This window comes from Oncorhynchus mykiss, chromosome 26, assembly GCF_057628025.1.
Source record: "Oncorhynchus mykiss isolate SJ-2025 chromosome 26, ASM5762802v1, whole genome shotgun sequence".
In the NCBI taxonomy this organism is placed as follows: domain Eukaryota; kingdom Metazoa; phylum Chordata; class Actinopteri; order Salmoniformes; family Salmonidae; genus Oncorhynchus; species Oncorhynchus mykiss.
This window is the reverse complement of record NC_143047.1, coordinates 19,866,644-19,882,019: the sequence shown is the minus strand read 5'-3', so window position 1 is coordinate 19,882,019 and position 15,376 is coordinate 19,866,644. Positions and strand designations below refer to the sequence as shown.

At 42.9% G+C, this 15,376-nt stretch overlaps 1 protein-coding gene across 9 annotated transcripts; it reads left to right on the top strand.

The window, feature by feature from the left end:
• Nucleotides 1–6,743: 6,743 nt before the first annotated feature.
• On the top strand, nt 6,744–14,203 carry vrk3 (VRK serine/threonine kinase 3). Of its 9 annotated transcripts, none has more exons than XM_090222376.1 (15): nt 6,744–7,165; nt 7,753–7,979; nt 8,054–8,197; nt 8,307–8,429; nt 10,108–10,248; nt 10,502–10,557; nt 10,661–10,727; nt 11,770–11,854; nt 12,367–12,469; nt 12,577–12,669; nt 12,762–12,894; nt 13,004–13,124; nt 13,237–13,295; nt 13,391–13,527; nt 13,748–14,203. In XM_090222376.1, the coding sequence occupies exons 2-15, from the start codon at nt 7,754–7,756 to the stop codon at nt 13,760–13,762; spliced, it is 1,503 nt and encodes a 500-aa protein (XP_090078502.1). In that variant the 5' UTR covers nt 6,744–7,165; nt 7,753; the 3' UTR covers nt 13,763–14,203. The 9 variants fall into 9 exon arrangements, with proteins under 9 accessions (XP_090078502.1, XP_021441958.3, XP_021441956.3 ...); XM_021586283.3 differs by having other exon boundaries at nt 6,750–7,129; XM_021586281.3 differs by having other exon boundaries at nt 6,750–7,129; nt 13,391–13,614.
• The last annotated feature ends 1,173 nt before the right edge of the window (nt 14,204–15,376 follow it).

The following is a 15,376-nucleotide window of genomic DNA, read 5'->3' as shown; positions in this document are numbered from 1 at the left end:
CCCTCTAAACTTTCAGCTCATACAAGGAGAAGACTGATCAGAGATGCAGCCAAGAGGCCCATGATCACTCTGGATGAACTGCAGAGATCTACAGCTGAGGTGGGAGACTCTGTCCATAGGACAACAATCAGTCGTATATTGCACAAATCTGGCCTTTATGGAAGAGTGGCGAGAAGAAAGCCATTTCTTAAAGATATCCATAAAAAGTGTTGTTTAAAGTTTGCCACAAGCTATCTGGGAGACACACCAAACATGTGGAAGAAGGTGCTCTGGTCAGATGAAACCAAAATTGAACTTTTTGGCAACAATGCAAAACGTTATGTTTGGCGTAAAAGCAACACAGCTGAACACACCATCCCCACTGTCAAACATGGTGGTGGCAGCATCATGGTTTGGGCCTGCTTTTCTTCAGCAAGGACAGGGAAGATGGTTAAAATTGATGGGAAGATGGATGGAGCCAAATACAGGACCATTCTGGAAGAAAACCTGATGGAGTCTGCAAAAGACCTGAGACTGGGACGGAGATTTGTCTTCCAACAAGACAAGGATCCAAAACATAAAGCAAAATCTACAATGGAATGGTTCAAAAATAAACATATCCACGTGTTAGAATGGCCAAGTCAAAGTCCAGACCTGACTCCAATCGAGAATCTGTGGAAAGAACTGAAAACTGCTGTTCACAAATGCTCTCCATCCAACCTCACTGAGCTCGAGCTGCTTTGCAAGGAGGAATGGGAAAACATTTCAGTCTCTCGATGTGCAAAACTGATAGAGACATACCCCAAGCGACTTACAGCTGTAATCGCAGCAAAAGGTGGCGCTACAAAGTATTAACTTAAGGGGGCTGAATCATTTTGCCAGAGAACACCAAGATTGGCAAATTCGCCACTGGCGCCCTGTGCTCTTCAGAGGAAAGCAGGTTCACACTGAGCACGTGACAGATGTGACAGAGTCTGGAGATGCCGTGGAGAACGTTCTGCTGCCTGCAACATCCTCCAGCATGACCGGTTTGGCGGTGGGTCAGTCATGGTGTGGGGTGGTATTTCTTTGGGGGGCCGCACAGCCCTCCATGTGCTCGCCAGAGGTAGCCTGACTGCCATTAGGTACCGAGATGAGATCCTCAGACCCCTTGTGAGACCATATGCTGGTGCGGTTGGCCCTGGGTTCCTCCTAATGCAAGACAATGCTAGACCTCATGTGGCTGGAGTGTGTCAGCAGTTCCTGCAAGAGGAAGGCATTGATGCTACGGACCTGCCTGCCCATTCCCCAGACCTGAATCCAATTGAGCACATCTGGGACATCATGTCTCGCTCCATCCACCAACACCAACGTTGCACCACAGACTGTCCAGGAGTTGGCGGATGCTTTAGTCCAGGTCTGGGAGGAGATCCCTCAGGATACCATCCGCCACCTCATCAGGAGCATGCCCAGGCGTTGTAGGGAGGTCATACAGGCACGTGGAGGCCACACACACTACTGAGCCTCATTTTGACTTGTTTTAAGGACATTACATCAAAGTTGGATCAGCCTGTAGTGTTGTTTTCCACTTTAATTTTGAGTGTGACTCCAAATCCAGACCTCCATGGGTTGATAAATTTGATTTCCATTGATAATTTTTGTGTGATTTTGTTGTCAGCACATTCAACTATGTAAAGAAAAAAGTATTTAATAAGAATATTTCATTCATTCAGATCTAGGATGTTATTTTAGTGTTCCCTTTATTTTTTGAGCAGTGTGTGGTGTGTGTGTGTGTTATGTCTGTATGTATTTAGGTGTGTGTATGTATATATGTGTTGTCATGACGTTGGCCTGGGGGTAGGTTTATGACATAAATGTGTCAAAAATACCTCTTTCCCCCTTTTTCCTCTCTACCCTGCTGATGTTACATTTGAAAAACCCTTGGTTAACATAGAGATTCTGGGAACATCAGAAGGTGGGGGGAAATGAACTATATTCTGGTAATCCGACCAATGGAACATATGCGGTGGTACTTAATGAATATGATGTCAGTTCGGTTGTCATCTGAGTAATTCTCATCAATGATAAGATGACAAACTCTACAGTGGAAAGTCTACACATCAGAGTTATCGGATTCACATGGAATTGAATATGAATATGAAATGATTCGTGATGGGATGAAATTTGATTTTTAGCTTCTAAAATGTGAGCTTTGGGTTTTTATAAGATAGGGCTCTGCTCAATCAGGGGCCCGCCCCTGTGAAGGGACATGGGCTATAAAACTTTTCAAACACGCCCCCTCTCCCTTCCTATATAAAGCCTTGACGACAATATAACCTCCTGTTCCGAGGATGTGAGGACGATGGTCCGACGTCAGAATGGTTCAGATAACTACAGAACGAAGCCAACGTCAGCGTGAGCTTTGGTTGCTAATGGTACGAACTTTGAACTCTTATTCACTACAGAAGTGATGCCTCCTAGCCGTTGAGTTAGCAACAGCAGATGCAAACTCTGTTCCTTCCTAACCTGCTAGAGTATTCTGTCTACCACACAACGACGTTACTACAATGTATCCAATTGACAACCAGAGACATTCTTCAAAAGACTCGGTTGGGCAACATGGCCTTCCATCTACCACCAACCTACCGAAGCGCAGCTCAGAGTAAATATTTATTGCATTTTCCTTTTCCAAATGGGCAGTAATTTAGAATTCATAAGATACTGTATTTACGGTAGCACAGCTTCGGCCTTTGTTCCTCAGTCTTCCCGCTCTTTCACTCAAACCCAGCCCCTTTTCTTTTGTGTAACAAGCTGTCATATCTGTTCCGCCCACTAGGGACGTTTTCCTTCATGACGTAATTTGTAATCAAGTTGTGATTTAATTATGTGTATTTGTAATTCTGTGTGATTAGTTAGGTATTTAGTAAATAAATAATTAAACCCAATTTTGTATTGCTGGTTCAACTTGTTAGCCAGGGTTCGTGCAGATAACCAAGCATTTACAACTTTCAGATGAGACTGAATTAAGATGACGATTAATCTTGACTGCTATTGATGTAAAATATTACTAGGTCTTTAAGAGTTTATTCGGAAGATAACAGCTCTATAAATATTAGTTTGTGGTGCCCGACTAGTTAATTACATTTACATGATTAGCTCAATCAGGTAATATTAATTACGGAGAAATTATTTTATAGAATAGCGTAAATCCGGCATAGCCAAAGACGTGTGTGTGTATATTTTTATATGTGTGTGTGTGTTGTCTTTACTATCATTAACTGACGACTTATAGTTTTTATCAAAGATTCTTTGTTATTAGTATTACGCGATTAGACTGATTTAATCATGTAACCGTAATTACTAGGAAGTCGGGGCACCAAGGACAAATATTCAGATGACAAAGTTATAATTTCCTAAAATAAAGTGGGGGTCGACTAAAGTCACTACAGAGTGATAATTATAACAATTGAAATGCTAATCCTTTGCACATGAACGCTCACTCTTTCGGGAACAATTGCAATTAATATATATATTTATGCTCAGTGTGTCTTCTTGATCGCTGGTGAAAAGTTTGTTTCTTTTGTGGAATTGTCCGTCTCTCTGTCGTGGTTATAGTGGATAGTTCAGAGTGACGTTAATTTGTTTCGTTATAGAATGGTTGTTTCGGAGGTTGTCGTTCTTCGCGTTCAATTTTACCAAATTCCTAGCTGCAGACTAGTAATTAATATCAAAGACTTGTTCTTATTCTGTCGGTATCGATAGTCTAAGAGTTTAACCACACAGTATGGTTAAAAGATTCAGCAATGGTCTACAACCTTTGTCCTCTCAATGGAGAAAAACATGGTCTGCAACCTTTACCCATCTCGTAATTTGAGGTAAGCTCGGTCTGCTGATCGAAAACCAGAGTGGGGGTTTTATTCAGAATGGCAGAAAAGGGCTGTCCCAAGATGTCTGACCCTAACTGGGCTCAGGGGCGGTCCTCTGATTTAGTTCAAATCCAATTCCCTTTTTGAGTTTTCCTTCATTAAACAGTCCAAAATCACATTGTAAAATTGTGTAAACAGTATCATACTCACTCATTCATCTTATACAACAATTAGATGTAAACCTCATATCTGGGGCTATTATATAAACAGCATTATGGTAATGTGGCCACACGTCTCCCATGAGCTTCCCCAAGTTGTGACAAATGGACCAGTTCGTAGCTTGATTCTTTACCGATCTTTTATACTTTCTCCGGAACATGAAATTTGTTCATACCTCGACGTCTGTGAGGTGGAAGAAATTCCTTTGTGCTCTATGAAAATTTAGTCTGCCTCTTCTACTATGTGGCAGGGTCTTCTCAGGAATTTATGACATCTTTCTGACCACAGCAACCTAGTTGAAAGAGGCAAGGGGGAGGCAGGGAGATGGGGATGGGGCTTTCTATACCCAAAAAGGGCAACGTTATGACACTTGCATTAGAAAACACCATTAGTTTTGTCAGTATTGAGGATAAACTTCAATTGACACAAGGTATGTTGAACAGTATAAAAAGCAGTTTGCATGTTCTGGAAATTTGTCTAAATCATTTATATAAATAGTGAATAAGAGCGGACCAAGTACAGAGCCTTGGGGCACACCATTCAAGACAGACAATTTAACAGACAGATAGTTAGCAAACCATGCAACTGCATGCTCCCAAAGACCTACACAAAAACCTCCTATGCGTTCTGCATTAGCATCGAACAGCCCCCGTGATATGCAACTTTTCAGGGAAGCTAGAAACCAATATACACAGGCAGAAAAGCCAAGGCTAGCTTTTTCAAGCAGAAACTTGCTTCTTGCAACACAAACTCAAAAAAGTTCTGGGACACTGTAAAGTCCATGGAGAATAAGAACATCTCCTCCCAGCTGCCCACTGCACTGAGGATAGGAAACACTGTCACCACTGATAAATCCACTATAATTGAGAATTTCAGTAAGCATTTTTCTACAGCTGGCCATGCTTTCCACCTGGCTACCCCTACCCCGGTCAACAGCACTGCAACTCGCCCAAGCCTTCCCCATTTCTCCTTCTCTCAAATCCAGTCAGCTGATGTTCTGAAAGTGCTGCAAAATCTGGACCCCTACAAATCAGCCGGGCTAGACAATCTGGACCCTTTCTTTCTAAAATGATCTGCCGGAATTGTTGCAACCCCTATTACTAGCCTGTTCAACCTCTTTCGTGTCGTCTGAGATTCCCAAAGATTGGAAAGCAGCTGCGGTCATCCCCCTCTTCAAAGGGGGTGACACTCCAGACCCAAACTGCTACAGACCTATATCTATCCTACCCTGCCTTTCTAAGGTCTTCGAAAGACAAGTCAACAAACAGATTACAGACCATTTTGAATCCCACCATACCTTCTCCGCTATGCAATCTGGTTTCAGAGCTGGTCATGGGTGCACCTCAGCCACACTCAAGGTCCTAAACGATATCTTAACCGCCATCGATAAACAATACTGTGCAGCCGTATTCATTGACCTGGCCAAGGCTTTTGACTCTGTCAATCACCACATCCTCATCGGCAGAGTCGCTAGCCTTGGTTTCTCAAATGATTGCCTCGCCTGGTTCACCAACTACTTCTCTGATATAGTTCAGTGTGTCAAAGCGGAGGGCCTGTTGTCCGGGCCTCTGGAAGTCTCTATGGGGGTGCCACAGGGTTCAATTCTTGAACCGACTCTCTTCTCATCAATGATGTCGCTGCTGGTGAGTTATTTTGCTCCTTTGCACCCCATTATTTCTATCTCTACTTTGCACATTCCTCCACTGCAAATCTACCATTCCAGTGATTTACTTGCTATATTGTATTTACTTTGCCACCATGGCCTTTTTTTGCCTTTACCTCCCTTATCTCACCTCATTTGCTCACATTGTGTATATAAACTTATATTTCTACTGTATTACTGACTGTATGTTTGTTTTACTCCATGTGTAACTCTGTTGTTGTATGTGTCCAACTGCTTTGCTTTATCTTGGCCAGGTCGCAATTGTAAATGGTAACTTGTTCTCAACTTGCCTACCTGGTTAAATACAGGTGAAATAAAAAATGAACTCTTGCAACAACTCCTCCAAGTCCTGTGAATATATCTTCATATTAACTCAATGTCGGTCTCTGTCCTTTGTTCGAGCTTGAATATTCTCTTTATTAAGGCTATTTGCAGACAAGCTGATCGTCCAAGTATTGCAGGTGCATCTTATGTCACTTGAAATTCCAGTTCAAACACCGTTTTTGTATTGACATGGGTAGTTTCTTGCCTTTTGGCTCCATCTGGTGGCCAGAAAACGTCACTAGATTGCAGTTGGACTTTAATGAGTGGAATCGCCACTCACTTTCAGGGTTTAAGTCTCTCGCGGACAATATATTACAAGATATGCCTCTAGTACGTCCGATTTGCTACTTTAATACATCCAAGTCATCGTCAAATGACATTGTCAGAATCAAAAGTATTCCGGCTACGTGCAGGAATGTGGCACATTAGACTTCAGATTTCTCTGAGATGCCACTGGCTATGATAAAGGTTACATTTTCGGCTAGATTTTCTTCTAGGTTCAGAGGAGTTGGTGGTGTCATTTGTTCTTTGTTTCGTAATGTTGAGCTTTCTTTTGTATTAACTTCTGAGAACATGTAATATATTAGCACACTGAGGCGTGTAAAATAACGTTTTCTGATGTCATTGGGTCAACTGCAAGTACAGCTGGTCACATGTAGTAATTACTAACAGCGCCACCCTCAGGCACTCCAGGTAAATGCATGTACATGCATGACCGTTTCTGGAAGCAAACAAAAAGGGGAGGGACCTTAATGAATTTGTCTAATAAACTCGTTTTAGTTGCAAAATGCAACTGTTCTGCTATTGATTACACCCCTGCTTCCGGTCACCACCACTTTGACATGTTATTTTGTTTACTGGCTCACACAGTAACTTCGTTTTTTTGTGTATATGTGTGTATATATACACAGATTTGTGGCTTTGATCTGCCGATAGGGAGATCCACGGAGAGAGAAGAGATCTCCCTATCGGCAGATCAAAGCCACAAATCTGTTGGGTCTCAACGGAAACGACGTGCTGTCACCCCAAAAGTGGAACAAACAAAAGAGGAAAAGTCTGTGGAGCTTGCCTCATCACCTGGCTTTTCACTTCTCCCCAGGTTTGCAATCACAGGGACCTAAATCTGCCAATAAAGGTGAGTCTCTGCAATGTGCTAGAAATAAGAAGCCCCTTGGATGTATCCTTATTGGCAGATTTAGGTCCCTGTGATTGCAAAGAGCAAGGTACCAGAGCAGTACAAGCTGAAGCTAGACCAATTTATTTCGCTAGCTAGCGATATGAGACGGAGGGCAGCTGTCTAAACTTGTTTTGCTAATAACACCGTTGAGATAGCGAACGTGAGCCTTTAGCTAGATTCAACGTTAGCGTTTAGCTTAGTTTTCTATCTAGATTTGTATGGTAAAGAATGTCACCTTGTGTTTTTAGGCAAGATCCGACCAAGTCAGAGGAAATAACTACATTAGCTAGGTTCCTGATTTTAAACATCTGATTAGACGTTATGTTAAGTTAGTTAACTAACTTAGTTATCAAGGTTGTGTTCATAGCTTTGAGAGTTAAGCCAAAATGTAAACAAAATAATGTTATTAGCTACATTGCCCTTAAATGTTCAAAAGCTCAGAGTCATCAATCATGAGCAAAACCTTGTGTAGCTAAAGGTTCTGGCTCCGTTTGTGTTAAACAGCATGATCTTGTCTGTCTGTAAAACTCATTTTGTGTTTCCAGGATGCTTTTCCACTTCTGCCCCCAGTGTGGCACCAAACTACAACCTGGCTTCCGGTTCTGCCCCTCCTGTGGGGACAAGCTGCAGTGTGTTGTGGACCCCTCTGGACCTGTGGAGGTTGCTTCCTCTGGAGTCTCTCAGCTTCATGTCACTGATGGTGTAATTATGACTGCTAATGCAAGCAGTCCTACTCCAAGCACAGCACAGCTGACTGGCTGGGACACAGGAGGTAATGGGCAGGGAGGGCGGTTCTCTTCCTGGAGATTAAAATATGGACTTGTCACATCTCTCATTTGTTTACAGGACTCGTCTGTGCCACCCCCAGTCCTGTGTCGACCTGTCCCCCACTCCATAGGACCTGTAACTCTGTCCCCGTGGCCTGGAGCGAGGAAGCTCCTAGTAGTATAACCAGTCCCCCTGTCACCGCCTCCCCAAAACATACTGCAGGTAAGGGGACAGGGGGCAGTGTGATTATCATCAGTGGTAATGATCGTAGCCATTGACGGGCTTTGGAAATGTAATTGTCACATTGATGCTTTTTCCTCCCTATTGGCAGATCAAAGCCACAAATCTGTTTTGTCTCCACGGAAACGATATGCTCTCACCCCAAAAGAGGAACAGTCTGTGGAGCTTACCTCCTCACCTTGCTTTTCACCTCTCCCCGGGTCCCCCTCCACAGGTAAGTCTAAATTACAGCCACTTACAACTAACAAAACACATTACTCCCAACAGCCTGGCATCATGGTTTGTGTCCTTCTCCCTCGTACAGTTGAAGTCGGAAGTTTACATACACTTAGGTTGGAGTCATTAAAACTAGTTTTTCAACCACTCCACAAATTTCTTGTTAACAAACTATAGTTTTGGTAAGTCGGTTAGGACATCTACTTTGCGCATGACACAAGTAATTTTTCCAACAATTGTTTACAGACAGATTATTTCACTTATAATTCACTGTATCACAATTCCAGTGGGTCGTAAGTTTACATACACTAAGTTGACTGCCTTTAAGCAGCTTGGAAAATTCCAGAAAATGATGTCATGGCTTTAGAAGCTTCTGATAGACATCATTTGAGTCAATTGGAGGTGTGCCTGTGGATGTATTTCAAGTGCCTCTTTGCTTGGGAAAATCAAAAGAAATCAGCCAAGACATCAGAAAAGAAATTGTAGACCTCCTCTGGTTCATCCTTGGGAGCATTTTCCAAATGCCTGAAGGTACCACGTTCACCTGTACAAAAAAATTGTACGCAAGTATAATCACCATGGGACCACGCAGCCGTCATACCGCTCAGGAAGGAGATGCGTTCAATCTCCTAGAGATGAACGTACTTTGGTGTTAGAAATGAAAATCAATCCCAGAACAACAGCAAAGGACCTTGTGAAGATGCTGGAGGAAACAGGTACAAAAGTATCTATATCTACAGTAAAACGAGCCCTATATCAACATAACCTGAAAGGCCGCTCAGCAAGGAAAAAGTCACTGCTCCAAAGCCGCCATAAAAAAGCCAGACTATGTTTTGCAACTGCACATGGGGACAAAGATCGTACTTTTTAGAGAAATGTCCTCTGGTTTGATTAAACAAAAATAGAACTGTTTGGCCATAATGACCATTATGTTTGGAGGGAAAAGGGGGAGGCTTGCAAGCTGAAGAACACCATCCCAACCGTGAAGCACAGGGGTGGCAGCATCATGTTGTGGGGGTGCTTTGCTGTGGAAGGGACTGGTATACATCACAAAATAGATGGCATCATTAGGTAGGAAAATTGTGGATATATTGAAGCAACATCTCAAGACGTCAGTCAGGAAGTTAAAGCTTTGTCGCAAATGGGTCTTCCAAATGGACAATGACCCCAAGAATACTTCCGAAGTTGTGGCAAAATGGCTTAAGGACGACAACAGTCAAGGTATTGGAGTGGTCATCACAAAGCCCTGACCTCAATCCCATAGAACATTTGTGTGCAGAACTGAAAAAGCATGTGCGAGCAAGGAGGCTTACAAACCTGACTCGGTTACATCAGCTCTGTCAGTTGGAATGGGCCAAAATGTACCCAATTTATTGTGGGAAGCTTGTGGAAGGCTACCTGAAACGTTTGACCCAAGTTAAACAATTTAAAGGCAACTTTACCAAAAACTAATTGAGTGTATGTAAACTTCTGACCCACTGGGAATGTGATGCAAGAAATAAAAGCTGAAATAAGTAATTCTCTCGACTATTATTCTGACATTTCACATTCTTAAAATAAAGTGGTGATCCTAACTGACCTGAGTTTAAATGTAATTGGTTGGCTAAGGTGTATGTAAACTTCCAACTTCAACTGTATGTGTGCTTGTATATATGCATGTTCCTGTTTGTCTGTAGTCAAGGGGAAGGCAAAGAAGGCCAAGCGGGTATGTGCTGTGGAGCCACTGCAGGAAGGGGAAGAGCTTTGTGACACAACTGGCAGGAAATGGAGGCTGTTGAAACTGTTGAGTCAGAGCGATGCAGAGATGTTCTATGGAGGTGAGGTCACACTGCACTCTTCTTCAAGGTGTACTGCTCTTGTTCCATGCTAGCACTAACACGTATTGATGATTAGTTGACTATTCACTGATTCGGGTGTGTTAGTACTGGGCTGGAACAAAAATCTGCAACACCCTGTGCGACCCCTAGGACCAGGATTGAATAATACTTTCACATAGGATGGTGTCTAACATGGGCTAGGGTGATTTAATCAGACACTTATTATTTTTTCTTGTCTTCAATCTCTCCCCAGTCCAGCAGAATGGGCAAGGTGCCAATTCCAGTGACTACAAGCACATCCTCAAACTAGTGAGTGTAACTGCACAGACTGTTCTCTAATATAGAATGATTATGTTGGCTACAGTGTTGCTTTGCGTGTTATGTGGTGAATACTGATGTATGTTGTTCTCAGGGGGCTAAGGACGGGAAGATGTTTAATGAGCAGAACTTCCTACAGAGAGCTGCCAAGCCCTCATCTGGTGAGTGTCAAGATCTGCCTTCGGTTATCTGGCCAGCCCTCAGCTTGACTACAGCTCTAAAACGGACCCCTGACTGGACTACCCGTCCTCTTACCTTAGCTATCTACACATTTAAGTAGGCCTGGCCGTACAGTTACACACTTGACCGAAGCTCTAAAGAATACAAGGCCAAGATTGTTACAAAATCCTTTCATAATCAGGTCACAGAGAGGGCTTGCAGATCACTGATGTTTACCCCATAGGCATTGGTGGAAAAAGTACCCAATTTGTCGTACTTGTGTAAAAGTTTAAATACCTTAATTGAAAATTGCTCAAGTGAAGGTCACCCAGGATTTGGTTTTAAGTATACTTAAGTATCAAAAGTAAATGTATTTGCTAAAATATACTTAACTGTCAAGTTAAAGTATGAACCATTTCTAATTCCTTTCATTAAGCAAACCAGATGGGATCATTTATTATTTACGGATAGCCAGGGGCACGCTCCAACACTCAGACATCATTTACAAACGAAGCATGTGTTTATTGAGTCCGCCAGGTCAGAGGCAGTAGGGATGACCAGGGATGTTCTGTTGATAAGTGTGTGAATTAGACAATTTTCCTGTCCTGCTAAGCATTCAAAATGTAATGAGTACTTTTGGGTGTCAAAGAAAATGTATGGAGTAAAAAGTATATAGTTTTCTTTAGGAATGTAGTGAAGTAAAAGTAGACAAAATATAAATAGTAAAGTACAGATACCCCAAAAAACTACTTAAGTAGTACTTTAAAGTATTTTTTACTTAAGTACTTCATACCACTGCCTGTTGGGCTCTACTTGGCTGGAACATCCTTATATTAATGCAAAGCTGCAAACTGGCGTATGAATGGGCAACTCAGATGGGTACCCATAGGTGGATGTGTAAGTTGTGTAAACTGAGGTATAGAGTAGGAGGAACTGTTTGGTTTGTGTATGACTGATGAGACTATTGGTGGTGGAAGCACATTGTAGAGGCTCTGTTAGTTACTAATGAGCCTTTCTAACTGCTTTGATGCTGTCTCCCCCTAGTGGACAAGTGGATAAAGCATGCCAAGATGGACTTCCTTGGGATTCCTTCCTGTGTAGGATTTGGTCTCCATGCAGACTCATACAGGTGTGTGTACATTGAGATGTGTGTTTGCTGCCTGCTTGTACATATGGGGGAATTTGTGTGTTTTTGTATGTGTGTTTTGAATGTGTAGTCAGACTGTTCTCTCTGCTACCGCACAGCAAGCGGTACCGGAGTCGAGGTCCAAAAGGCTTCTTAACAGCTTCTACCCCCAAGCCATAAGACTCCTGAACAGCTAATCAAAGGGCTATCCAGACCCCTCTTTTACTCTGCTGCTACTCTCTGTTTATAATCTATGCATAGTCACTTTAACTCTACCTACATGTTCATATTACCTCGACTAACCGGTGCTCCCACACATTGACTCTGTGCCTGTACACACTGTATATAGACTCGCTTGTTATTTTACTGCTGCTGTTTAATTATTTGTTACTTTTATTTTCTACATCTATTTTTTTACTTACCATTTTATTTGTGTTTTTTCTTAACTTAAAGCATTGTTGGTTAAGGGCTGTTGTATTCGGCGCATGTGACATAAGATTTGATTTTTGTTTCAGGTTTTTGATTTTCTCCAGCATGGGCCAAACTCTTCAGTCTTTCATGGATGAGGGGGAGGGGCTCCTGTCTGAGAAAGCGGTCCTTCAGCTGGCCTGCAGAGTAGTGAGTGCTCTCTCAGGCTCATATTGAGGCCCTGATAGGGAATCCTATTTTGAAGTCCTATCTGATGTGCTTCCTGTTTGACTCTGCCTTTCTCCCTCCTCTCCCAGTTGGATGTGTTGGAGTTCATCCATGAAAATGAATATGTTCACGCAGACATCCATGCTGAAAACATCTACATCAGCCCAGCACAACAAACACAGGTTAGTGTGTTTGTATAGTTGTTTGTTTGTGTACTTTTGTGTAGCTGCCAGACCCTTCTACTATGCTCTTACTCCTGTATGCATGTGTGTAGGTTAATCTTGCAGGGTACTGCCATGCTTTCCGGTACTCTCCTGGTGGCCGGCATGTGGAGTACCGTGAGGGTAGCCGAACACCAAATGAAGGAGCCATAGATTTTATAAGCCTGGAATCTCACAAGGGAGCAGGTGAGTCATCCTACGGCCTGTCAATCATCTGCAGTTCTTCAGATACTGTGGAGGATGTACAAGTTGCCTCTAACCAACCATAAGTACTTGTGTGTGATCGTACTTCTAGGTCCGTCTCGGCGTAGTGACCTGCAGGCTTTGGGCTACTGCATGCTGCGCTGGTACACAGGGGCACTGCCCTGGACCTCCCTCACACACACTCCAGCCCGCGTTGCCACGGAGAAGGAGAGGTGAGAGCCAGGTCCTCACTATGGCAACAAGGCCATTATGATAATGTTATTCTGTATTTATAAAATGGTAAAGCCTTGAGTGGCCAAACCTGACCATTCACTAATGATCCAGGTACATGGAGGATGTTCCAGGTCTCCTGAGTCACTGCTTCGGACAGAAGAAAGTCTCCAGTAAGTCTAGTTTTCTAGTGATTAGTTTTTGTATGCAGCATAATATGTTTTGTGTGTGCGTGGGATATAATGCATCCGTGTGTACTATGTATCAGGTGCGCTGCAGGTGTACCTGTCTCAGGTGATGGCTCTGCAGTACTCTGACCAGCCGGACTACAGGGCTCTGAGGGCAGGCCTTCGTGCAGCTCTGCAGAAGCTGGGAGGGTCACTGGAGCAACCCCTTGACCTTCAGGTCAGAACACCCACACCCCCACACTATCCCCAAGCTCCATTGAGAAAACAGTCAGATGACCACAGAAACCTGGAACCCCCCCAGCAGGTTTGACCAGAAACCTGTCCCTTCCAACTGGTTAGACCACTCATCCCTACAATGCTACCTGTTCAGGTTCATCTCCTGAACTAATTGACACCTCTACACCAGTCTGAATGTTTTTATCTTTATCTCTCTTCAGATGAAAGCGATCTGAGGAAGATGATACTTCGGGATGATAATTCACTAATGGGATTTTTAAAATGCTGACTTCATGACTATGTGGTGTGGGTCCTGCTGTGGTTTTTTTTATGTTGGACTGCACTCAAGGAGGAGCGTGTGAAGGTGCGTTTCATTAAGTTCACTGGAGGTGCAGTGCACAGAAACTCCTGGTTATGCCAGGTTAGTGAGCACTGCTGTACTGTGTTATTGTCAGCAGTAGTTGGCGCTGTGGCAGTGAGTGGGTAGTTAATGTTTAACCTATGACATAATACAGTTTATAACAAAGAACCTTTGTTCAGGGTGGTAATGATTGTAAGTACAAAAATGTACACTGTTCCAGTTAGGTGTTGTAGATGTTCATGATATGCATTTTACTTTTTGTATTTTTTTCATATCAGGATAATACTTTGTTATTAAAGAGCTTTTATTAATTCAACTGTTTATCTGTATGTGCTCATTTCTTTGGGGTTTCTGGTGTCGATTGTGAAACTCTCCTCTTGTGTACCCCTGAGTGCTCAGGGTCAGTACACCGATCTGGAAGAGTAGGTATCATGGCCCAATTCCAAACCAGTTCGCTGCTCATATCCCTAGATTCTTGTTGAGCCCCTTCTCAGATCTTTCAGGACTTGATGTTTGTGATGTGAGCAACATGGTGGAAGACTGTGTATGGAGGCTAGATTGAGCTATACAACACAGACTAGTCAACATGCTCTTGTCACCTCTAGACTTGTGCGTCTCTTATGACCCCTCTGTTTAAGAGGGTCCCTCCCTGAGGGAACAGTTTCTAAGTCAGGACACTTACACGGTGGGGACTCCCTGTGAGGCTGCTGGCTATGAAAGAAAGTTAGGCAACAGATTCATTATAAGAGGGAGAGACCCTTTAAGTCCCATGAAAGGGGGGAGCAGAGAAATCCTGTTCATTTTTCATTTTCAAAGTTCTGTGGTTATCTTACTCCTTTTGTAGCCCTCTGCATATATTCCACCCTCCTCCCATAACATTTCTTCTGAGAAAATAAACATTTAGGGATGACATCTAAAATGTTAGGTGTTTCATAAAGATGTTAGGCTACCTCTTCAGTCTCTATGCTGATATAGTTTAATTGTGTACGTGCCTTTATTTTCCTGCATAAGAAAACTCCTGATTATACCTCTACTGCCATTCATTCCAATTAGACTGGTTTGGATTTCTCCCTGACCAATATAGCTGCCATGTTCACACCTTTCTGGAACTTTGAGGGTTTATGACATAGCCCTTCTAGTCATTTAATAGGATCTCTGTGTGAACCACCATGTTGGTGTAAGAAAAAAATATGTGAAACGGTTCTATATTTAGCACCAGAGACCACATACTGTTGTCATGGAAACATCACAAACTTCGGCGTCCTAGTTTATGCTGTGGAAGAGTATATTAATCAGACCTTTTGAATAATTCAGTATAGGAAGAACTATACCCACGCCCAGAGAGACTGGCTGACTTCTCCACCCCTCCCTGCACAAAACGCTTACATAACCCAGGTGTTCGGCAGCACTTGAGAAGTAACAGAGGTAGTGTCTTAATGCACAGACACACATTAAGGCTATAGCGTATTCACACATGGCCCATACAACC